The 24,872-nt window shown below is 40.9% G+C and overlaps 1 protein-coding gene across 2 annotated transcripts in view; it reads left to right on the top strand.

The window, feature by feature from the left end:
* The window catches only part of PCTP (phosphatidylcholine transfer protein), a 108,313-nt gene that overhangs the window by 64,498 nt on the left and 18,943 nt on the right, over positions 1-24,872 (top strand). The window contains exon 6 of one of the 2 annotated variants that reach the window (XM_050764771.1): positions 2,988-3,151. In XM_050764771.1, the coding sequence (XP_050620728.1) occupies positions 2,988-3,068 (81 nt within the window). In that variant the 3' untranslated portion in view covers positions 3,069-3,151. Of the gene's footprint in view, positions 1-2,987; positions 3,152-24,872 lie in introns of those variants that run through there. The other variant, XM_050764769.1, reaches the window with a different exon arrangement.

Here is a 24,872-nt window from a genome sequence, read left to right as displayed (position 1 = left end):
TCAGTGAGCTGTAATCACTCCACTGCACTAACAGAGTGAGACCCTGCCTAAAATAATAACTTACTACAAATAACTTGCTATAAATCTACAGTAATTAAGACAGTGTTGTACTGGCATGAGGATTGATATATAAATCAATAGGATAGAAGTGAGGATCCAGAAATAAACTCTCTCAATTACAATAAATTGATTTTCCATGAAGGAGTATCAAGAAAATTCAATGGGGGAAGAATAAGCTTTCTCAAGTGAGACAAATGGATATCCATATGCAAAATAATGAAATTAGATCCCCTGCCACCATATATAAAAATTAACTCAAAATAGATCAAAGACCTTAAATGTAGGAGCTAAAGCTATAAAATTCTTAGAAGAAAACATAGGGGCAAATTTTTTTATGGATTTGCCAATAATGTCTTAGACATAGCACAAAACGCATAAGTACAAAATAAACAAAATAGATAAATGTAGCTTTATTAAAATTAATAACTTTTGTGCTTCAAAAGAAACCATAAAGAAAGTGACAAGACAATGCACAGAATGGGAGAAAATTTCTGCAAATCGTATATCTGATAAGGGGCATTCCTGTTGCTATAACAAAATACTGCAGAGCAGGTAATTTATAAGTAATAGAAATCTATTTCTCATAGTTCTGGAGGCTGGGACATTCAATATCAAGGCACTAGCAAATCTAGGGACTGGTGAGAGCTACTCTGTGCTTCCAAGATAGTGCCTTGTTGTTAGGTCCTCACATGATGGAAGGGATGAAAGGGCCAAAGGGATGAACAGCTCCCTCGAACCTCTTTCATGAGGTCATTAATCTCATTCATGAGGATTCTACTCTCATAACTTAATCAGCCCTAAAGGCCATACCTCTTAATACTATCACATTGGTGATTAGATTTTAACGTATGAATTTTTAGGAAACACATTCAGGCTACAGGGGGGCTTGTATCTAAAATACGTAAAGACATGATACAATAAGAGACAAAAACTCAATTAAAAAATGGAAAATAATCTGAATAGACATTTCTCCAAAGAAGATATACAAATGGCCAATAAGTGCATACAATATGTTCAACATCATTAGCAATCAGGGACATGCAAATTAAAACTGCAGTGAGATGCCACTTCACACCCATTAGGATGCCTATAATGAAAAAGATGAATAATAACAAGTGTTGGCAAGGATATGAAGAAGTTGGAGTTCTCATACACTGCTACAAGGAAATGTTAAACAGTGCAGCCACTTTGGAAAATACAAAGCAGTTTTTTAAAACGTTAAACACAGAGGTTTAATGTTCAAAAGGTTAACATTTGACTTTGAAATTCTACTCTTAAGTATAGATACAGAAGAAATAAAAACAGGTCAACACACAAACTTGTATGTAAATGTCCATAGGAGCATTATTCGTAATAGTCAAATAATGTAAATAGTCCAAATTTCCAATGACTGATGATTGAATAAAATGTAGTATATTTGTACAATGAAATATTATTTGGCAATGAAGTACTGATACATGCTACAACATGGAGGAACTTTGAAAACATTATGTCAAATGAAAGAAGTCATTCACAAAGGATTATATATCATTTCATGTACATGAAATGTTCAGAATAGGCAAATCCATACAAAAAGTAAATTAGCAGTTGCTTGGGATTAAGAAGAAATGGGGAGTGATGCTAATGGATATGGAGCTTCTTTTTGGTGTGATAAAATGTTCTAAAAAACAAAGCTGTCATAAAAACCAACAATACAAATAGCTATTGTATTTAGCACTTTCTAAATGCTAGCTACTGTGCTAAACTATATACTCTTACCTAAGTCTCATAATAAATATGCCAGGAAACTTTTAGTTTTATTTACAAAGGGAAAACATGAGTTGTTCAGAGATAAGGAAATTGACCAAGGTCACAAAACTAGTAATTACCATACTAGTTAGGACTTTAACTCATTTTTGTCTCATTTTGAGTTTCAGTGTCTTACAAAAGGATGTTAGATGGATCTTGTGAGCTCCTTGTTTACAAGGCTGGGGTGTTCACAATAGTGACCAACACGAAACAGTAGAAGTTAGTGAAATTTCTGCCTCTGACTTTCTCACCCTGGAACTGGGGTGAGGTGTTGGCTCCCAGGCTCAGTGGATATGAGGTGGCAAGGAATCTATCCTCAGTTAACTGCTCTCCTGCCTTCTAAGGACATCATTGTTCTAGAGGCTCCCTTAATTATCCCTCAGATATCTCACAGCTGTCATTCTGGAGGTGAGACTCTTGACCCTCCACCCCTAGCACGTGATTTTACAGATTATGTCTTGTGTTTGAAACTGAGTCCTGTTACTGTTGGCTCTGTCTGCTTCCTAGTTCGAAGAAACAAAACGTGAGAAGGAAGGTGTTAAGCCCACAAGACAAAGACGTCAAATAGTTCTCATCAAGGAACATTTGGATGAGTTTTGGGAAAATGACTGTGAAGCAGATGGATTACATTTTCTGTTTGCGCTCAGCAATTAAGGGGAAAGGGGACCCAAGCCAAATGTGCTGGGATTTTGTCAAACTCCAAACGTTGGAACACATTTCAGGATGTTTGACTGAGTTTGGCAGAATCAGTACCTTGACTGTGGCCTTCTCTTCTTGGACAAAAGGTGACCAGAGAGCCTACAATAATCCAAGTCTGAAAGAAGCCACAGGCATGGTTACCCTTTTGTGGGAAATGGCACAATGGTACCCTTTGTCAGTTGGAATATTTCAGTGGGGGGGTTAATTATGCATATGGTTATCCTTGCAAGGTTTTTGAGAAAGAGGATAAAAATCAATTCACATAACACAATTTAAGAACATATTCTTTCATTCTATTCCTCGTGATCCAGAGACTAGAGGAGAATTGCATCCTTCGATGACTATCCAAACCCCCTTATTCTGTGCACCCTGAAGTATCCCCAGGAATTTTTGTGGCTGTACTTACTCTCATCCTTTGCTCTTTCCATTTGATTCTTTAGAATCAGAGCAGAACCAAGCGGGAAGCTCAGAATCAGAGAGATCTCATCCAGTTTTCGGCAAACCCAAACACTCTGCAATAGATTGAGTAGAAGGAAGAGGAAGAACATGATAAAGACATGAGAAAAGAAGCTGAGTCCTTGTTGAAACACTGAAATGGGTGCAGGTATCGTTTCTTATCTCATTGTTTTTTCTCATAAGCCCTGAATTCATTCATTTATTCACAATATTTACCATGTGTTCACTATCATCTGTGTACTGGAAAGACAGCAGTGAATAAAACGGACAAAATTCCCTGCCCTCTTGGAGCTCGCATTCTAATGAATAAAATGCCATTGTCACTTGGAAGTTATGATTATCAAAATTTTTAGAAGTCAGTTGCTTAGTTGGTCCAAGAGCGGTAGAATTTAAACTTTTTCTCCTGTAAGTAGCTATAATGCTTTGTCAGAATTTTTACCCTAGTATTACAAATATTTATTCTATTTTGCTGATAAATTTAAGAATGGCCTCCACTGTCATTCCAGATGGGATATGTTGTCTTACCGTTGACAGAATATTCTACGCCCAAAGTTAAAATTTCTAAGAAGAAAATACAACTAAGTTCATCCTTTAAAAATTTTTTTTCAAATGACTAAAAAGTAGCGATTGGGAAGTGCTGATATTAAAATGGTGGCAAAGCTTCTGCCTCAGAGCTCTCCTTTCCTCTCCCTGTCTTCTCATCAGCAGATCTTTTTTTATCCACTGAAGAAGCAAAATTTGAAAGTAAATATATACATTAGAAACTGCCAGAGAAGTAAACAGCAGTCTTGGGTTTTCACTTCAAGGCAAAACGATGGCTCCTAGTGTCCACTTCTGCATGTCAATCTTGTATATCAATTCCTTGTGATAGGAAATGTTATTTTCAGTGGATTGCAATCCAGACAATTGTCAAGAGAGCTCCTATGTGGCAACTGTTTTGGACATGTCAAGAGACACAACTTTTTCAATGCTGCATTAGCCCCAGCCTGGCTTTCACTGCTTCTGTGTCCCCAGCTGGTCCCAGCTAGCTCTGCTGATGCTCCACAGCTGCAAGCACAGCTCCACCTCAGCTATTTCTGATGGAGATGAATAGTGTTGCATGACTCCCTATTGCAGACTGGTTTCATGTTAAGTCTACTGTCTAGACTTGAGACTTAATGGCGCCAGATGTCTGAGGGACTCCCACACTCCTTGCTGCCAATTAGATCTCAGGTCTACTGGTGATATTCATGAACACAGGGGACGAAGTTTGGGTGGTAGCTCCCTTCTTTTACCTTCTCCCCCTACATTCACTCAGCCTATAGAATAGAACTACAACCTTGATGTCCTATTTTTAATCCAACCAATCAACTTGTCTAATGCAGTAGTCCCAATTCTGGAGATCCTAGTTTCAGTGACCCAGTTACTGACCTGGGTCTTCTTGCTTAGGAAGACCTCCGAGAGTGTACACACCTGCCTGTTAAACTGGTTAATTTCCACCAATCTAAGTGTAAGTGCCACTTACTAGATGCAAATTGTTGGTATAGCCATTTCTAAAATGAAGATGGAAAAAGGTACAGCCCCAAAGACAGTAGGCATTACCTGACCTCCCATACCTTTAGAGTTATTCCTTGTTCCATCTCAGTGCATGTCTCAAACTAATTAGTGCATGTCTCAAACTAATTCCTGCTCCATTTTACAGCTTGCCTGATAATACTATAGGCAACGATGCAAAGTATCTAATGTCAAGTCTCACACAATGATAAACTGTAATTGGAACTCCTTCATGGTGGGAGAGAAGCTTTTGTTATCAACATTTATTAGGCCTGCTGGACGTTTACATGGTCACTCGGTCCCTGAACACAGAGATAAGTGGACCTGGGTTTCATATTTAGTCTCCTTGGAGAACAAATTTAGCCTTGGAGAATACCAAAGCTTTGGGCCCAGGAATGACCCGGAAGTTCTCTGGGACTAACTCAAAGCCTCACTAAACTCCCTCTTGGAACATCTTGGGATCCATAGCCCCAGATTCCTTGGTACACCCAGAGCATGGTATAGACTTTATAACATTGCCAGTCCTTTTTAATGTTTCAATCTTTTTCTTTCATCTTTAGTCTAATAGTGCCTTGAAAAAAAACAGCATTGAGTATACAAATGAATTTGGGAGCAAGAGAGAGGGATCTGGGAGAAAAAATAAAAGTGAAGTTCAAAATAAACTTGTTTGGGGAACTAAATGGCTCTTATGCTAAGGAGAGTGGGCTCATCCCCACCAGGTGCATAAATTTTTTTAATGTCTTTTTTTTTCTTGTTTAAGAAAAAAAATAATTTGTCCAAATTTGTGACCCTTGGTCCAATATGGAGGGTATTAGATACTTGATCTTTTCCTCTATGTCCAGGGCATGTCTGAAGTCTTTTAATCGGAGCTCTGAGAGCCCAGTGAGAAGTTTGTTGTTTGTAGCTTGAGACATGGGCTATTCTTTTCCTTTTAAAATTTTGTGAGTCTCTAAGTCAACTTCAAAATAAGGATTGAGAAAAACTCAAGACTGTCGCAGCTTTGTGTTGAGTGAATGCTTGCTTGAAACAGAGAAGCAAAAGGCAAACAAAGGTAAAATGGTTTGATCATTCACCAAATTAAGCATTAGATGTTACTGCCATCTAGTGATGATTTAACACCTGGCTGCCAGGGGAGGGTAGAGTCATCTTTTTGCTACACAGGCATCACCTTAGGGCCTATCACAGACTTGCGGGTTTCGGAACAAATGTGACATCTGGGTGAACTTCCAAATTACCAGAGGATGGTACTATGGTGAAAAGGTCCCACAACTGGAGAAAAATGCATGTCTTCGTGTTAAATCCTAAGCCTCTCTGCTCATAATATTTCCTAAAAAAAACTTCCTTGCAACAGTGAAAACAGGTTTCTCTTAACTCCATGACTCCAGGATCCTTAATCCATATTTAAACATTCACAGGCAAGTTATATGCCACCTCCCCATTGCATCTGCCTCCAAACCCTGTCTCTACACATCACTTAATAGAGCTCCAATCCTATTCCTCCTCATTCTCACCGCACTCATGGGGTCACTGGAGGTGGGGAAGAGGAAGAAGGAAAGAAGATGAGAAATAGTCTGATAGGGTGCTTACCTTGTGTAGATGCTTTACAATCATGGTTGCCCTCACCATCGTCCCAGAAAGTGGCATCATTCCCGTGTGAAAGATGAGAAAATCAAGAATCAGAAAAGTTAGGTAACTGGCCAGAGATCACACAGTTAAGTGTAAGTAACAGAGCTGGAATTTGAACCCAGTGTAGCTGGTCTCATCATCCGGGGGTTTTTTTTTGTGGCTTGGTAAGCACAGTGATATGATGTTGGAGAAGAACACTGAATGCAGAACAATGGGAAATATTCTCTGCTCATGAAAGAGCAGAGTTCAAGAATATCCTCACGTAGCCTCCTCTGGAGCAGGTACAGAAGCTGGGAAGGTGTAGGAGTATTTCAGTGTAAAAGATTAGCAGGTTTTAGATGCACAAGCAAATCCATATCTAGAGCAGGGTTGCCAGAAACAGATGGTGACTCTAGGGTGCCAATTTCATCCCCTTCCCTCATCTGAAGAATCTCCATGCTTCATGAGAGTATCCAGCTCCGAAGGATTAAAAAGATAAGCCAAAAAAAAAAAAAAAAGGTGATCTGATCTAAGCCTGGCGCCAGCAGTCCCCTTGGGCATGTGGAGGAAAGAACACTGACGTGGGTGAAAACATTACAGGTTGGGATTTCTGTTGCCTTGGGATTTGGGCTACAGCCATAAAGCTAAAGACATGAGGCAAAGCGTATTCAGTTTTCTTCATTGGCATCAAAGAGCCTTCTCAGATGCCTTTTCAGTTAGATGGCTCATGAAATCTTAGCCAAGTTCAGGCCAATGGAAACGATGTAAGCCCCTCTAGGTTTGGGCTCTGAGACATCCTACGTGATCCTTCACATGCGCTTTCTTCTTTCACCTGAGGGCTACATGTGGAGTATTCATAGGGTAATTCTGAGGTGTTGGTAGAAGGAGGAATCCAATTAGGAGCCTTGAAAAATTACTTGGCACAAACCTTCTCTCTCCAAGCCCTCATGGGACTGGGTTGTGAACAAGAAAAAAGACACTAAGATTTTTTGTTGGTTGTTTGTTATAGCATTTCATGTAATTTAACCTGATTAATATACAACAACAGATACAAAAGATACCTACTGTGGTACATAGCCAACAACAACAACAACAAAAATGGCCAGAATTCTTTATTGCTCCTTGTATCCAAGCTGTTTGCAATTTGACTTTGCACTTTGTCTCACTAAGGAGGCAAAGTCTATTTCCCTGCACCTTGAGTCGGAGCTAACCTGTGACTTCTTTCATGCAAATGGTAGCCGTGTGCGACTTTGGAGTCTAGGTCTCCAAATGCTTTGCATGCTTCTGTCACTCATTTAGGATCCTGCTCAGCCCCAGTGACAACAAGCCTTGACCTGCTGGATAAGGAGGGACATGAGGTCAAGACATCCCAGCCAACCACCAGCCAATGACATCCTAGTTCAATGTTCGGCCAGCCTCCTGCCACCCACAGCTGACCACAGAAGCATGAGTAAGCTCAGCTGAATTCAGTTAAGCCTGGCCCACAGAAACAAGAATGCCCAGCTGATGGCATGGTGTCTTTTTAACACTTATTATTTAAGCTACTGGATGTTGGGGCATCTTGTTACACAGCATTAGCTGAAGCACCTATATTTTAAAAAGATCTGGAACTCTTATCCCAGCAGGACTTACTGAGAGGGTAGCAGAACTTGTTTGGCTGTTATCAACCTACCACAGTCTCTAAAATTGGAACATTCCCCATTAGAGAAGACATCACTGGGATCAGGGGTTAGAGGGTTAGCAGGAGCATCCGGTGTTCCTGATAAGAACTGACTCCATTCTGCCTCTCTGGGAAAAGATTACAGGTGTTTTCTTTTTTCAATGAAAGTCCAGGCTAACTAAGGGAAGTGCTGAGAAAACCACTCGTAGAAATTGTTGGGAGTCAGAGAGAGGACCTGCAGGAATTGGGGCTTAGCTTATTCCTCCCTGGCAAGAAGCTTATTAGGATGCAGGTCCTGTAAAACCACTGTTACTCCCATCAAAGTAAGCACGATGGAGTGGTTTTTGATAGAGCTGAATTTTATGCTGTTTGCGTTCAAGGGTGTATATTAATATAGTGCCTGGTACTGCTTCTCACTTGGAAAATTTTGAAGGCAGGAAACTTTCTAGGGGCACTCTGTGATGGGAAGCAAAGGAACAGAAAATTGGTATGCTAAACTCTTCTGTAACTAATTGGAGAAGCAAGGAGGTGTAAGTTTCTTATGTGAGAAAGGAATAGGTAGTCGGACTGGAACATTTTGGCAGAACAGTGTCTGTATTAGCCTCCTAGGGCTGTTGTAACAAAGTACTACAAACTGGGTGGCTTAAAACAACAATAATTGTTCTCTCACAGTTTCGGGGGCTAGACATCAGCAGGGCTGTGTTCCCACTGAATCCTTTAGCAGAGAACCCTTGCCTGCCTCTTCCAGTTTCTGCCTGCCCAGACGTTCCCAGCTTGTGGAAGCATCACCCCAACCTCTGCCTTCATCTTCATATGGCTGTCTTCCCTCTGTTCTGTGCTTTCACATGGCATTCTCTTCTCTTTGTATGTCTATTTCCAAATTTCCTCTTTTTATGACACCAGTCATTGGATTAGGACCCACCCTAATGACTTCATCTTAACTTGATGACATCTAGAAAAACCCTGTTTCCAAGTAAAGTCATTCACACATATGGAGATTAGGACTTCAGTGTGTCTTTGTGTGGGGGACGGTGGGGAGCAATTTAACCCAAAACAGTGCCCAAAAGGGCTGGCTTCTGGGTGAGGGACTCCAGTAGTAAGAGCTGTAGACAATAGCAGAAGATGGGGGGGGAGGGGCAAGATGAGAGCGCATGGCAGTGCAGGGCCTTCTGCAAAGCGGGCATGAATCACTTTAAGGAAACCGATATTTGGACTTCTGCTTCTCAATGGGCATAAAAGTCAAGGGAGTGCAGAGATATGGCGCCAGTCAAGAAAAAGAGCTTCTTGCTTCTTTCCCTCAAGTCTTCTTCCCAGTCCCCTACATGTTAAAAATGGAAGAGATGCAGAAGGAGAAAGTGTCCCAGGAACAAAAGAGCAGACCTCTGCAATAATCATCACTGAGGACCAGAGCCATGGGGAAAGCTAGCACTGGAGGGAGAAGAGGAGACAGTAGGGCTAAGTTCAAGATGAGATTGATAGTTAAGCCAGACTTTATGAAACCTGAGTGGATACACAGGTTGAGATTTGCCCAAGATATGATCAAGAGGTGCAGAAAGGAGCTTCAAAGGCCAATATGTGAAAAAAAAAAAGACGTACTTACACTTCGCCTAGTGAATCAGTTTGGTAGAAGAGTTATAGGTGTTAAAGTCTAATACACTGTGTGTGTGTGCATGTTTTTGTTTTTGTTTTTTTTTTAGGTGGAGCCTCGGTCTGTTGCCCAGGCTGGAGGGCAATGGTGCAATCTCGGTTCACTGCAATCTCTGCCTCCCCAGTTCAAGCAATTCCCCTGTCACAGTTTTTTGAGTAGCTGGGACTACAGGTGAATTCCGCCACACCCAGCTAATTTTTGCATTTTTAATAGAGATGGGGTTTCAAACTCGTGACCTCAGGCTGGTCTCAAACCCCTGACCTCAGGTGATCCACATGCCTTGGCCTCCCAAAGTGCTGGGATTATAGGCTTGAGCCATTGTTCCCTGCCTAAACTGTGTGATCCTGACCAATCTTTTACCACCTCTGAGCCTCAGCTGCCTCATCTATACAGTTTGGATAATAAATACACACACACACACACACACACTCACATACATACACACCTTCTACAAGCTTGTAAAAAAACTTTCTATGTTTGGGGTGCTGTTGTCAGAATCCACAGATGGTGGCTCGTGTTTCCACGCTTGGTTCTATGGTATCAGCCAATGCATTCAGCTTTTCTGAGCTTCAGCTTTCTCATTTATAAAAAAGGGCCATGAGTCATGGGGCTAATGGAAAGATTAAATGAGATGTGAAATTGCTTTTTTATTTTGCAAATTGTTTTATACTTGTAAAGCATTTCAGGCATGTCTCCTATTGTCTGTGTTTTTATGATACCAAATAGCTGGAGCATGTTGAATTAAATGTAAGAATTTATATTACTTGAATTCTGTTGATGAGAATTTGTAATGAGCAATCAACCTTGTACAATATGAACCCCCTGGAAAGCTTTAAAAATACTAATGTCTGGGTTCCACCCCCAGAGATCTCCACTTAATCAGTCTGAGCTAAAACCTGGGCATCAGGGAGATTTTCCAAGCTCCCAGGAGATTTGACTGTGCTGAGGGATAGGGGGAGGTGGTTTGAAAACCATAGAGTAGCAAGTTCTGCTGCCGTGACTGAATGTCTGACTGCCACATTGTTATCTGTTTTGTTTTTCTGTTTACCTCTGACAATTTTTAACTGCACTGCAATTTTTGTGGATGGACTAGGAGCATGTTGATTTGGGTGTGATTTTCTGGCTAGTCAGCGATTTTTCTCTTTTCTTTGAGCTTTAGGTTTTGTCAGTTCTGATCAACTACTTTATCATTTTCTGCTTGCGACATGAAAACTGTACCTGTCACCTTAAAAATGAAAATTGGCTGATAAAATTCCAAATTCTGACAGGAAAAATAATATCGTTTGTGTGAATCTGAAAGATGGTTTCCCTTCCACCACTGGAACAACTGCTTTCATTTTTTAATAATCTGAGGTATCTTAGGAGGACTGCAATTACACTGTAGAAAAACATGTGACATTAATAAATCAGAATAATTAAGACAGTGCAAAACAAACACATTTGTAAGTGCTGAGCAGGGAAACACACAGAAAAATTAATCTTTAGTTGAGGGGTTAGGGGAGATGGAGGTTGCCATGATGAAATCAGATTTCTGGGAGAAGGCTTAGACACGCCTAGGGGCACATGAACCTGGTGTAAGGCCGGCTGGTGCGAGGCAGCAGTATAATAGTCCTGCAGGAGAAAAATTAGATTTCAGAGGGGTGGCTGAAAACATGAGGTCAAAACTAATACAAAGGCAGATGTGTTCCTAACAGAAAACCCTCTTGCCAGCTTCTGCCAGGTTTGCAGGGCAGGGGCAGCAGGCTTCTTCCCTTTTGCCCAAATAGGAGAAGAGCCCATTCAATCGATATGGGCTGTCCAAAGCGGGCTGAGACTGAGAGGTTTTCTTCTCCTCCGACTTTCCTTCCAAATGCAGCAAGGGTGAAACGCCAGGTTTAAAAAGCGACTCGGTAGCTGACAGTTCCTGTAATACTCCCAGTCTCAGCTGCTCTCCTAACTCCCGGGTATAATTATCCTTCTACTTAATTGGAGGTTCAGGAGAGCTTATTAGCTCACTCTGTTGTTGCATAATTCAGGAGTTCAGTTCAAGCTTCCTTAAAAGTGAAGCAAAGGCACTTTGCAGTGCAAGAAGCAAGGCTGGACAACTGAGGAGGGTCACACCTGGCTCCATGCCCTCCCTGTTCTGCTGCTAATTCACTGGGTAGCATCAGCCAAGTAGCCAGTCTCTTTGGGCATCAGCTTCCCTCCTTGCCAATGAGGAGGCAGACCTGGGTTAGTATGTGTGAAAGGGTGTTCCCTGAAACATTTGCTTTTCAAGAGGCTTCTTTAAAAAAAATGGTTTTGTGTCCTTAAATAACTTCAGAAAATGTTGTGTACCAGGCATGCCTGTGGTGTATACAATAGATTGTCTCACTCAACATCTGTTCCAACATCAAGTTTACTACCTAAACCCTGTATTTCCCAAACTCCTTTGCACTAGAGTTCCAGATAGGATTAGGCTACCAGTCAGATGCATTTGGATAAGACACGAATTTGAAACTGGGGTAAGCAGGCAGGGAGACATTTATTTAACTGTCATGGAATGATTCCTGTGGCAGTTTCCGGATCGTAACAGTTCCCTTAGCAAGCCAGTACTCTGATGTGATTCTGAAAATTATTCCTGCAGGCCCAGCATGGAGCTTGCATGCCAGTGTTCCAACAATTTTATAAACTCTCAATTCCTTGTATCAAATCCCTCGCTAATTAAAATACGAGTGGTTTTATTATCAGCAGCTGAATTTGACTGATGCACAGCCTCTTAGGTATTGACAATACGTGTAAACCTGTTAAATGTTCTAAAATTTCTGGCAGTAAAGAAACCTATTTTACCTAGCGTGTTTCAAACTTACTGCCTTTAACTATAAACCAGGGGTCTATATCTTATGTTGACTCTTCCTATACCTTTCAGAGAGCAATATACACTTTTGTTTTCTCATTGTCTTAGAAGGGTGAAGAAGAGGCAAAGTCTACAGCCTTTAGAAAGCTGCAAATCCTGATCACCTCTTTGCATCTAGCCTTCTTGATGTAGAATATGCAACTAAGGGGTTGATGAAGAAAGATGTTCATGATACTTCTGCCTTTCATTTCCTTGTAAGGATCATTCTCATAGACATTTTGATTCTCTGGGTCTGAGGAGAGGCCCTAGGGTCTGAGTTATTAACAAATACTCCAGGGGATTCCAGTATAGCGGATGCATGGTTGGTCCTCCTTAAGAACTGCACAAGCCTCAGACAGAAATCATCAGCATTATGCTCACAGTTGTCTTCCTGGAAAAACCCTCCACCACCCATGTAGAACTTCAGCCTGAGACCAGGTATCTCAGCAGTCCCTCTTCAGCAGCTGGCAGGGACACCTTGGTCACAAAAGGAATATTTTAACTGCTTTTAGTCAAACAGACTTTTTTTTTTGTTTTTTTTTCAGATGGAGTCTTGCTTTGTCGTCCAGGCTGGAGTGCAGTGGTGGGATCCCGGCTCACTGCAAGCTCTGCCTCCCAGGTTCATGCCATTCTCCCGCCTCAGCCTCCCGAGTAGCTGGGACTACAGGCTCCCACCACCCGCCCGGCTAATTTTTTGTATTTTTAGTAGAGACGGGGTTTCACCGTGTTAGCCAGGATGGTCTCAATCTCCCGACCTCGTGATCCGCCCGCCTCGGCCTCCCAAAGTGCTGGGATTACAGGCGTGAGCCACCGCGCCCGGCCAAACAGACATTTTGCCATCAAAACAGAAACACCCAACCAGGCGCGGTGGCTCACACCTCTAATCCTAGCACTTCGGGAGGCTGAGGCAGGCAGATCACGAGGTCAAGAGATCGAGATCATCCTGGCTAACACGGTGAAACCCCGTCTCCACTAAAAATACAAAAAATTAGCTGGGCGTGGTGGTGCGCGCCTGTAGTCCCAGCTACTCGGGGGACTGAGGCGGGAGAATGGCGTGAACCCGGGAGGCGGAGCTTGCAGTGAGCCAAGATGGCGCCACTGCACTGCAACCTGGGGGACGGAGCGAGACTCCGTCTCAAACAAACAAACAACAACAACAACAAAACAGAAACACCCAAGCAAGCTTGGGTTTCTCTCCTTTCTGCACACCGCAACAGCTCGGTCACCATGCTGTCGGAGGTATATTTTGAAAGCTCACTCTCAGGTGAGGATATGAGATCCTTGAGGGGAAGCTCTGTGTCTCAATTATCTGTATTCTTTAGTACCTAGAATGCTGATTGCACAAAGTAACATGCTATTATTATTTTTACTATTTTAATGTCCAGATACATCCTTCTTCCAAAATGGCAACTGCCTCAGGACGTTTGAAGGGGGAAAAGAAGAGGAGAAATTTCTGCTCCAGGAAGACTTGGAATGAAGAACACAGATAGCAAATTGTTCTTCTCTCCTTTTATCTCTACTCCCAGTTTTTAAAGTCTCTCACCTGAAAACTCATTGGTGGTGTTCTGTCTTTGCTTGCAGTTCTTACAAAGGCAAGAATGCCTGAATACTTGGTTGAAGGAGCATCTATGGCTTCAATCTGAGTGTGTTTTCCAACTTGATGCAATGTATTATGCCCCTAGGCCTTTGAGAGCTGCTGTGTGTAATCCCTAATGCTATGGCTTACACGTGTGTCTATCAAATTGTGTCTTGTCTGAGCCTTCTGGGCACAAGGGAATATTCCCTTGATCAATATGTTCTATGAGCTAAAAAAATTTTGCTGGATATCAAATATTTGCCTGTGTTCTGCTAGGCCCTGGACATTAGAGTATGATTTACAACATCCCATTTGTTTTGATCAGCACCCCAAGCTAAGTTGAGGGCTTTGGGGGCTTTAAATGGTTGCAAAAACTTCAGCACAATTCAGTGTAAATGGTTTAAGAGTTTAAAGAGACCATCCTTCTCTTCTGGGGCAGTTTCCTCTTGGTTCAACTTTTGTGATATGTTCCCTGGAAACACTGCAAAGTACTGCATGCTTCACACTCACCGCCACTCTGTCCTTCAGAGGGGTGTGGACTGGGGTGGTTAGAGATGGTCTTTGAATGTGTTTGCTTAGGGAATATCACTCAGAGGAGTTTCTGGAGCAATATTTGAGCAACATCATAGATGTGAGGATATTAGAGCCAAGAGTGATCTAAGAGATAAAATAATTCAATTCTTTTATTTGAGAGATAAGAAACCTGAGACCCAAAGATGTTCCACAGCAAGTACAAATACAGAAGCAAAGTTCTCAGGCTTTGAATCCAGCATCTTTTCTGAATACAACAAGTAACCTCTAAAATTTATACTTTTGAAGGAACAATCTGCAAGGAAACTTAAAGTGTGCCTTCTACATACTTCCTCTGAATTTCTCTAAAGGTTTTTCCAAAATGAACAACTTATTCACAGTGCTGGTCCAAATAAGGGAAGTATCCTCCCACACAAAGAAAAGTTTTTAAGTGCTCGCATGCACCGCCTGGCACAGTTTCCTTACCCAATGCCAGACTTCAAAATTAGTGGTTTTCAAAGTATGTACCCTAGACCAACAGCATCAAATCACCCTGGGAATTGTTAGAAAGGCAAACCCTTGTGTGCAGATCTACCAATTCATACATTCAGAGGCGGTCCTAGATCTCTGTATTTTACAAGCCTCCTAGGTGACTCTCATGCATGCTCAAGTTTGAGAACCACTTAATAATTTTGAATTCTCTTTGCACAATATTATTTAGAAGCAACTGGAATATTCTCATCCCCCCTGAAAGACCTTGCCTCCCGCCTTTTGTTGCCATTCTTTAGTTTCATATCTTTGGATTAAGACTTCTAGCTCTAGATTATACTGGACTATAAAACATGTTGAGCCTTCAAATCCTTCACATATCAGTGTGTACAACCATATCAGAAACTTCCTTAATAGCAGATTTTGATACAGTGTATTTATAATGTATTTATAAGTTATTTATGTCTGAAGGCTGACTTACAAAATGTAGGTGAATTAGAATAATGAAAGAGGCGTATCTTATGGAACACAAGCACAAGGAGGAAGCCCCTGAGTCTCAGGAGCTGACTGAAACTACAGCCTCCAATGCCCACAGCACCCCTGCTTGTCTCTTGTATCTACTCTGCTTTTGGAGTCTTGGAGTCAGTTTTGTTCTCTCTCCTTTTAAAATTATTATTTTTTAAAATTTTAAGTTCTGGGGTACATGTGCAGGATGTGCAGGGTTGTTACATAGGTAGACATGCGCCACAGTGATTTGCTGCACCTGTTAACTCATCACCTAGGTATTAAGCCCAGCATGCATTATCTGTTTTTCCTGATGCTCTCCCTTTCCCTGCCCTCTACCCCCAAAAGGCCTCAGTGTGTGCTGTTCCCCTCCCTGTGTCAATACTGGCTTTCTCTGCCTCTTAGTCCATATGAGAAAAAATGGCTACAGCCTGCAACTCCTAAGTGGAAAAGAACTAGCCACCAGGAAAGAGCCCACATGTCTTTCCCAGTCTCAATTCTAAGTTCCTAGAAGGGGATTTTAGCTTAGGTAGGATCAGCTTTTCACCTGAGGTCCATCACTTGTGTGTGGGTATAGGAACGTGCCCTTTGGGATCCCCATGCATGTAATGGTGTGGACGGAGTATAGGTAGAGTTTTCTGAAAATAGGGGAGGGCTGGGAAGTTAACCTGATAGACAGACAGCTGGATCCTGGATAAGAAAGTAATTAGAAAGAGTTCTGTTGAATGGTGGAAGGGATGTGAAAAAGAGGAGGGGAGCAGAGGGATGCAAAAGAATAAATTTCCCAGGTGGTCGTTCTAAGGGTTTAGGCAAGTCAATATTTGTAATAGGTTGAGTTGTGTTCCTCAAAAAGATATGTTGAAGTCCAGCCCCAGGTACCTCAGAATGTGACCTTATCTGGGAATGGGGTCATTGTAGATGTAATGAGTTAAGATAAGGTCATTCTAGAATAGGGTGAGCCCTAAATCCAATACGATTATGGCCTTATAAGAAGAGGGAAATTTGGACACAGATGCAGAGACACAAAGGGAAGACAATCATGGGAAATTGAAGGTGGAGCTTGGAGTGATGCTGCCACAAGCTAAGTAGTTTGGGGCTGCCAGAAGCTTGAAGAAGCAAGGAAGGATCCTCCCTTAGATACTTCGGAGGGAACATAACCTAGCAGCACCTCGATTTCAGATTTCCAGCCTCCAGAAGTGTGAGACAATAAATGCCTGCCATCCCAAGTCACCAGTTCATGGGACTTCATTACGGCAGCAAATACAGTATTCTTTAGTCCTTTCATGCATGTTGAACTGCTACCTGTCCCATGCTCCAAGCACCACAAAAGCCTAACCTCCTGTAGTCCCACTTTTCCTAGCTTGGTTCATGACAGCCATTCGTCTTTGGCTTAAAAATCTTCCTTCCTCATTTTCTGATTTCCACTTTGTTTCTGGCTTATTGACTTATTACTTCTTCTGGCCTCATCATTCTTTGCATTTTGATATCCTTTACTATTTGCTATAGCCAGTTTCAAATTATCCCAATTGCAAGGGACAGACACTTAAATATGGAGGATTTATTAGCTTAGAATATAAAATGTAGAGATAGTCTCACTTCAAGAACAGTTGGTGGTAAAAACTCAGACATTGTCACTAGGACGATGTTTCCTTTATCCCATGGGTCTGCTTTCCTTATAACTGTCCCAAACCTCCATCAGGCTCTCTTATTTGGTACAAGGTGGCTACCTGAAGTGCCAGGCTGAGGTCTGACCAGCAGAGTGACTAGTAGTATGTCTTTCTCCTATGTCCCAGTAGGAGTTGGGAGACCACAGACTGCCTATTTACCACTAATGAAAACTGAGGGAATATACTATTTAAATTGATTCCAACTGGGTCATGTGTCCTGTCCTGGAGCTTTGGGCTGAAGTCAGCTAAATTGAATCAAGTGTGCCCACAAAACACTTGCTGAATGGGAGATTGATATTGGGAAGGCAAAAATAAGAAGTGTCTAGTGCATCTTCAACCTCAACTTAGATTCTTTATTCTTCTGTGTTGCAATAGGCTAGTACATGCCTATTGTGATATAACATGACTCAACCCTGTAGGTTCACTTATTTTTTTCCCACCCTGCAGGAGAAGTAGGAGAATGAGTGCCTTATGAGTTCAACCAAGGTGTTTACTCATAAAAATTCAATCAAATGACATAATTAATATTTTCCAATTCATAAGGAATGACATAACCTAATGGATAGAATTTCATAAATTACATACTTGTAGTCCTAAAACGTTTTCTGAAACCTTTGGCAACTGATACTTGTTGTGTATACTAGAAACTAAAAAAGAATGCTTTAGTCCACCATTATGTCTTTAATTATTTTTTCATTGAACATACCAAGTGCTCCAAAGACAAGGTTGAGTCAGTGGGCTTCTGTCTGACTGTGAGGTGAAGGGTGTTCTCTATCCTTGCCTCATCTATCTCTTTGAAGCACTTTCCTTCAGTGGCCACCTAAGGCATATTCTTTGCAGAACTGGGAGACTTCCTGGGTTATCTTCAGCAAAACAGACTGCTACTCTTCACCAAAACAGCATTCTTCTCCTTAAAGTTCTTCCCGGGCCTACGGCTAAACTATTAAGTATGTTTTTGAATATGTGTTGGCTTCAATTCCATACCTTTGTCCTGCCATTGTTTCTTCCTGGGACACATTGAAGACAAAGTTATAGCTTCATTGTCTTCTCCAATGAAATTGTCCTTAGTCACCTCCATGCTAAGACTGCATCAATAAGAAATAAATACATATCCCTTGTTCTAGTAAGAGTGACTAATAATAAGCCAAAATTATACAAAATGTTCTATACTTCCTGTTGTGATAGGCAGTGAAAAGGAGAGTGCTGGGGGAATGTACATCAAGGGAATCTAACATAGTGTATGGTGGAGTGGGGAATAGAGAAAGTGTCCCTGAGACTGTGGTGTTTAAATAGAATCTTGGAGGAGTAGCAGTACCAGTCTGGTGATGTGAAGGTTGTATGGTGATATAGTGGAGTTTGATCATAGATATGGTAGTTATAGGAAGGAGTTTGGCATATCTGAGAAATGAAAGGATGACAACATGGAGGACACAATGAGTAGAAGGAAAGTGAGATGAGCTCACTCAAGGATGGAGGTGCAGCCAATGATGAGGGAGAGCCTTGTGAGCCACATGAAGAACTTTAGACAATGCTACAATCAGTGGGTGGTAATAACAAGATTTCAGACAATAGCAACCTAAATGGATTTGCATTGTTAAAGGTCATTCTGGCTTCCGTGTGCATAATGGATCGGGGAGACACAAGAATGAGTGCACAAGACTCTTAGATTGTATTTGTGTGATGTTGATCATCACCGGGAAACTTCCTTTCTTGAGTACCTATAATGGTACTTGCCTTTGGTAAATGTGCCTCTTAGAAGATTTGGATGCACTTAAAACACAACATGTCTAAAACCTATCTCATCATCTTTTTCAATGCCCTTTTACCCCATAAAACTTCCAACCTGGGTCACATGTCTTGGCAAATAGCGCCAATTTTCATTTGGTTTTGTAATCCAGAATGTTATTTCTTCCCTTCTCTTTGTCTCCCTCACCACCTCGCACTCCAAATCCTTTACCAAAATTGTCTATTTTATCCCCCTTACATCCTCAAATCCATCATATCTCTCCATGTCTGTAACCATCTTCTGACAGAGGCAGCATCATCTCTCTTGCCCAGGGGATAACTGCCTCTTCATTCACTTCATTGTCCTCACTCTGCTGACTCCCCACCAGTCTGATCTTCACACCAGACTGTTCTTTTCAAACTGCAGGCTGAGTGCTGTGACTCACACCTTTAATCCCAGCACTTCAGGAGGCCATAGCTAGGAGAATCGCTTGAGGCCAGGAGTTTGAGACCAGCCTGGGAAATATAGAAAGACCTAATCTCTACAAAAATAAAAAAATAGCAAGGCATGATAGTGTACACCTTTAGTCCCAGCTACTTGGAGACTGAGACAGGAGGATCTCTTGAGCCCAGGAGATTGAGGCTGCAGTGAGCTATGATTGCACGACTGCACTCCAGATTGGGTGACAGAACAAGACCTTGTCTCAAACAAAAGAGAACAAAAAAAAATGTAAATTTAATCATATTTCCCTCCTGTTTAACATCTTGTAATAACTTTCTTTGCTCATAAGCTTCAGACACAATTCCTTAAGACAGCCTGCAAGCCCCATTCAGTGCCTGGTCAATAACCACTCTCAACCGCATTCATCTCTGCTCCAGTCACAGTGAAATCTGCCACAGAGGTCATCCCTACTGTCCCCTCTGCCCTATTCTCATCGTTTTATTAACACTATTCCTACATCTCATCTCAGTTAAAGGTTCACTTTCCTCAGGAAGCCTCTTTTTAACTTCCTTGACCAGGTCAAATTCTCCTACTATAGCATCTCTTAGCTTCATGTTTGTGCTTGTTGCAGTTGTAATTCTGCATTTGTCTCAGTTAATTTCTCTTTCCTCACCAGATTGTAAGCTCCATGAGGGAAAACTTAGCACTGGTTTTTACTCATCATTGTAGCCCAGAATCTCAAAGACCTTCCAGGATATTTATTGAATGAAGAGTGACTGAATAAACACATATCAAATGGTGCTTTTGTTGAATATCTAATGTGAACCAAGCACTTTACATACATTATCCTAGACCTCACTACAATCTGGACGACAACTCGGATTTATTTTTTAATTTTAAAGATAAAGAAAACTGGAGCTCAGAGAAGTGTACTTATTGGAGATTACAGAGCTCATAAATGAGCTATTTAACCTATCTAGTATTAAAAAGCTAGTCTATCTGTTTCTACGGGCTGTGCAGTTTCAACCATAGCATACAGGATGCTAAGGCTGGGGGGAAACTGGAAGGCATTTGATCTAATTCTGTCATCTTGCTAAGAGGAAAGCTGAGGCTCATGGTTAACCAAACCAAACCAAACCAAACCAAAACATACACTTTCACTTGAACATCCATAGGAGAGCACAGATAGAATCTGTATCTCTCTTGACTTTGTTTTTTCTATTATCATATGTCATTTTAATCCTCTAGTAAAGAGTAGCAGCAGTGACTTAACAATTTTTTTTTCATCGCTGCTGCTGCTTAACCCCTTTGAGCCTCAATTTCTTTTTGTGTAAAAGGGGAACATCTCAACATTTTTTTGAGATGAGGTATGCAAAGTCCATGGCTGCAGTGAGCAGTCAGCAACAAGTGCTATTTATTGGGCCAGGATTCCAACTACTTTCATAAAAATAGCAGGAACGTCAAATGGAAAGCCGACTTGATGGTAGGGGAGGTTTCTACCCACCAACTAATTCCACGTTTCTCAACCCTGCACTGAATATTAAAATCACCTGGGGAACTTTTGAAAAATTATGATGCCTGGTCCCAACCCCATGGAGCCTGGTTTATATAGGGACAAGATATCTATAGGTTTTTAAAGTTTCTCCAGGGGATTCTAATGACGACCCAGGGTGGAAAAGCATGGAGCTAACTGGGGTGCAGGAGCAGTGTTCTCATAGGAAGTCAAAGATTTGGTGATAAACAACCACTGAAGCACATTTTCAAGGTGAGATCCATTGGAATGTATATTCCTATCCTTAATTTAGTTTAGAGTGATGAATATCTTTTTATTTTTGCAAAGAAAAAAAACCAGATTTTTAAAAATTTTGCACCACTCACCATTGCCAAAAGTGGCCATCCAGTGGTCATAGCTGAACCGTTCTTGTAGCAAGGAATTCTGGAAAACTTCAGGGCATAGAGTCTGCTGGGGCAGGGTGGGGTTGGAAATGCATGACTGAATAGTAAATAAAACCGATTTTCTTGTTGCTGGCTTTCTGGCTACTTAATGTAAAGCCATAATTATTTCCATAGCAACACACTCATCACATACAACAGGAATATGTAGATTCCCCAGAGGGAAGATGGAATAAACTGTATCTTTGTACACTTCACTTGAAAAAGAAAAATAAAGCTTGTATAATTCCAGTCCACAGTTGCAGAAACAGGATTTTACATCCATGTAGATGATTATTCCAAATTCTTCTATAACCACCAGAAATGAATGATGGGCTCACTGAGGCCATAGAAAAATACCCTATAGAGTAGTGCACATCCATGATTTTGTTTTCCATGGTTTTGGTTGCCCAGTGTCAACTACAATCCAAAAATATTAAGGTATTTAGAGAGAGAGCGCAAGAGTGAGAGTGCAAGCACACATTCACATAACCTTTATTGTGGCATATTGTTATAATTGTTCTATTTTATCATTAGTTATTAATGTTGACCTCTTACCGTGTCTAATTTATAAATTAAACTTTATCATAGGTATATATGTATAGAAAAAGAAACAAGAGTACAAGAATCAGAACTCCAAATCTGAAAATCTGAAATCTGAAATGCTCTAAAATTTGAAACTGTTTGAGTGCCAACATGATATTCATTGGAGCATTTTGGATTCTGGATTTTTGGATTTGGGATGTTCAAGCAGTGCAAATATTCCAAAATCCAAAAAAGTCTGAAATCCTAAGCACTTCTGGTCTCAAGAGTTTCGGATAAGGGATACTCAACCTGTATGAATAGGGTTCAATGCTATCTGCAGTTTCAGGCATTCACTGGGGATCCTTGAAACATATCTCCCATATAGAACAAGGTAGGGACTACTGTAATTGATATGTATGGGTATGTGTGTTGTGAAAGACAGAGACAGAAATAGAAAAAGATAAAGAGACATAGAAAGACTTTAAATCATAGTACATGGAGATTTTTAGAGGGAAATCCATGTCATTAGTAGCATCCTTTCAGAATTAAAGCTCTCAAAGTACTCTGATTACTGAAGCACTTGAGACATTGGTACTAGATGGGCTCGCGGCTTGGAGATTACACTATAGGCTGTGGATCATGCAGGGAAAGAAGAAGAGTAGTAATGTGGTTGTGGAACTTCCACAAAGGAGAGGTTGTGGGTAGCCATCTGGTGAGAAGGATTCGACAGAGTTGAGTGAACATGAAGGTGTCTCAGAATATTTTAATTGAAGTCTTACTGTGGCTTTTATGCAGATTATATTTTTACTGAGTTTGACTTGGAAATGGAGATGCGATAAAACTTTCTTGAGTCACTACTACTTGGTATTGCCACTGAGAGGAGCTCTCCAGTTTTCTCTTTTACCTCTCTAATGCCAAGGTCTATGGTTTCGAAGCTTCTCTAGGATCTATAATTCTGGATCTCAGGTGGATATTCCAAGTGAGGAGGGGTCCATCATACCTTGGGTGAGATCTAACTAATGAGCACAGAGACTATCCTGGATTTCCTAGAAGAATCTCAATTTCGATCATTCCTCTGTGATTCCACAAGGAATTTTTAGATTGGGTATGCTAATTACTTGTACAGAAATCATTGTATCTAGAGATATGACATGGTGATTCTCACTCTGGCTGAATCTGTTTCAATGTTCTCTCTCCTTATATCTTTTCCTATACTCCCACATAAACACAAAAGCATCTCCATCTACCTACCTACCTACTTACCTCTTCACCTCTACCTACCTATCTAGCCAATTCTCTTTATTGAAATATAGATGTAAGCCTGTGTGTATATAGAAAAAAATATATAAGTACACCTCCCATATTCAGAAAACATGTATTGAATATGTATTATGCACAAGGTACTTTCATATACTCTTAAAATACTTCAATGAATAAAAAAAGAAAAAGTCTTTGTCCTTGTGAACTTTGTATTTTTGGGGTTGGGGGAGCAATAGGCAATAAACAATAACTATAATAAACAAGTTACAATAAGAGATACACAAAAAATTAGTGTGGGGCAAACGGAATGAGGCATGGCGGCAGGTTGCAATTTTAAATAAGGGGGTCAGGAAATTCTACAGTGAAGTTACACTTGAATAAGTACAGGAGTATATTATCCAGGACTGGCTCTTGAACCTCAGAGCAAATGGGAACTGTTTGGTTTAAGTTATGTGTTTTTTCCATTGCCGTATTTTCACAAGTCCCAGGAAACGGTATTGTTATATCAGTTCTTCAGTGGGCAGAAATCTGACTGAGAAAAGCCAGATCCTAAGTTAATCAGAAAGAGACTGTAAAGAGCCAGGCTTTAGTTTAAAAAGTGAAGAACCAGACTGGAGAGATCAAGACCAGATCTTGATGACAGGTTGGCGTCAGCTTGGAGGCGTGAAGAAATTGGACAATTTATGGTCAGCAAGTCAAGTTGCATCATAATTCCTAGTCTGCACAAGAACTCAAGGGAAAGAACAAATAAGTTTTCCGGTTCTATTTTCAGTTTTTTTGCTCTCTGTTTTATGGATTTCAGACTCTTCAAAGATACTCTTTAGTGTCTTTGTTTCCAAATGAAAACCAGAAAAATGATGCTGGAATTTCATAGAGGCAGCGGCAGATGGAAGAGGGCTGGCTCCTCCTGTCTATAACCCTGGGAATATTGTTTCTGATTGTAGACCAACTAACTGCAAAATAGAAGACACAACTAACTGCAGAAGTTGTGTGCAGTCAGTTGTGTCTAACTAGAGAAGACCAACTAACTGCAAAATGGAAAGCACAGATAGTGTGATGGTGTCCTGCCAAAGCCGAGAAGACACAAATAAAATGGAATTATTTACTGTTTGTAAGAGAGTGTTCTAAACCCAAGGCACTGATTCATAGACGCTATCGTGGCCCTGTAAACACATTAAAAATCAAGTACAGATTCTGTTACATGTACCCAGTCCATCTTACAATGGTAAAGTCCAGAAATTGTCAACAGCCTAAAAGAATTCTAACTGCTCGTTGTATTAATGATGTGTAATAATATATAATATTTATAATATTTTGTATTATAATAATGTTATATTATCTTATTTCTTCTAGTCTTGATCTTGTTTGTTTTCAGGTCTTAGCCATGAGGGCATTTAAAATGTGTACTGATTATATTAAGGATGATTGCACTGCATGAAATCCTTCAGGGGCCTCACACTTCCTTTAGGATAAGATTCAAATGGCTTATGAAGCAGTAGGAAGTCTTTTTGATCTGCGCCCCACATCTACCTCTCCAGACTTATCCTGTGCCACTGTCCCACAGGCATCCTTCCTGCTGCCAGAACAGCTTTATGCAGTTCCACGAATAAACCGTAGTGTTCCATGCAGCAGTGTCTTTGCTCACGATCGTTCCTTTGTCTAGAACATTCTTCCTGCCCTCACCCACCGGACTGGATTTATCTCTTCCTCCGCATGGTTCTTTTAACCGTTCTTTCTCAGTCAGACTGAATTGGGATCTGAGTCCCATAAGACCTCAGGCAAACCTCTCTCATGGCTCTTATCAGCTTGAAATGTTAACAGTTGCTCTTTTTGTTTCTTATGCCAAAGACAAAGAATTTCTTGAGAGTAAAATTGAAATGCTCTCTTACCCCAGCTTGTAGAATAGAATAATAGTGCTTAGTATATATAGTGGCTCAAT

Source organism: Macaca thibetana, chromosome 16 (genome assembly GCF_024542745.1).
Source record: "Macaca thibetana thibetana isolate TM-01 chromosome 16, ASM2454274v1, whole genome shotgun sequence".
NCBI classification, from domain to species: Eukaryota; Metazoa; Chordata; class Mammalia; order Primates; family Cercopithecidae; genus Macaca; species Macaca thibetana.
This window is presented reverse-complemented; position numbering and strand designations above follow the sequence as displayed.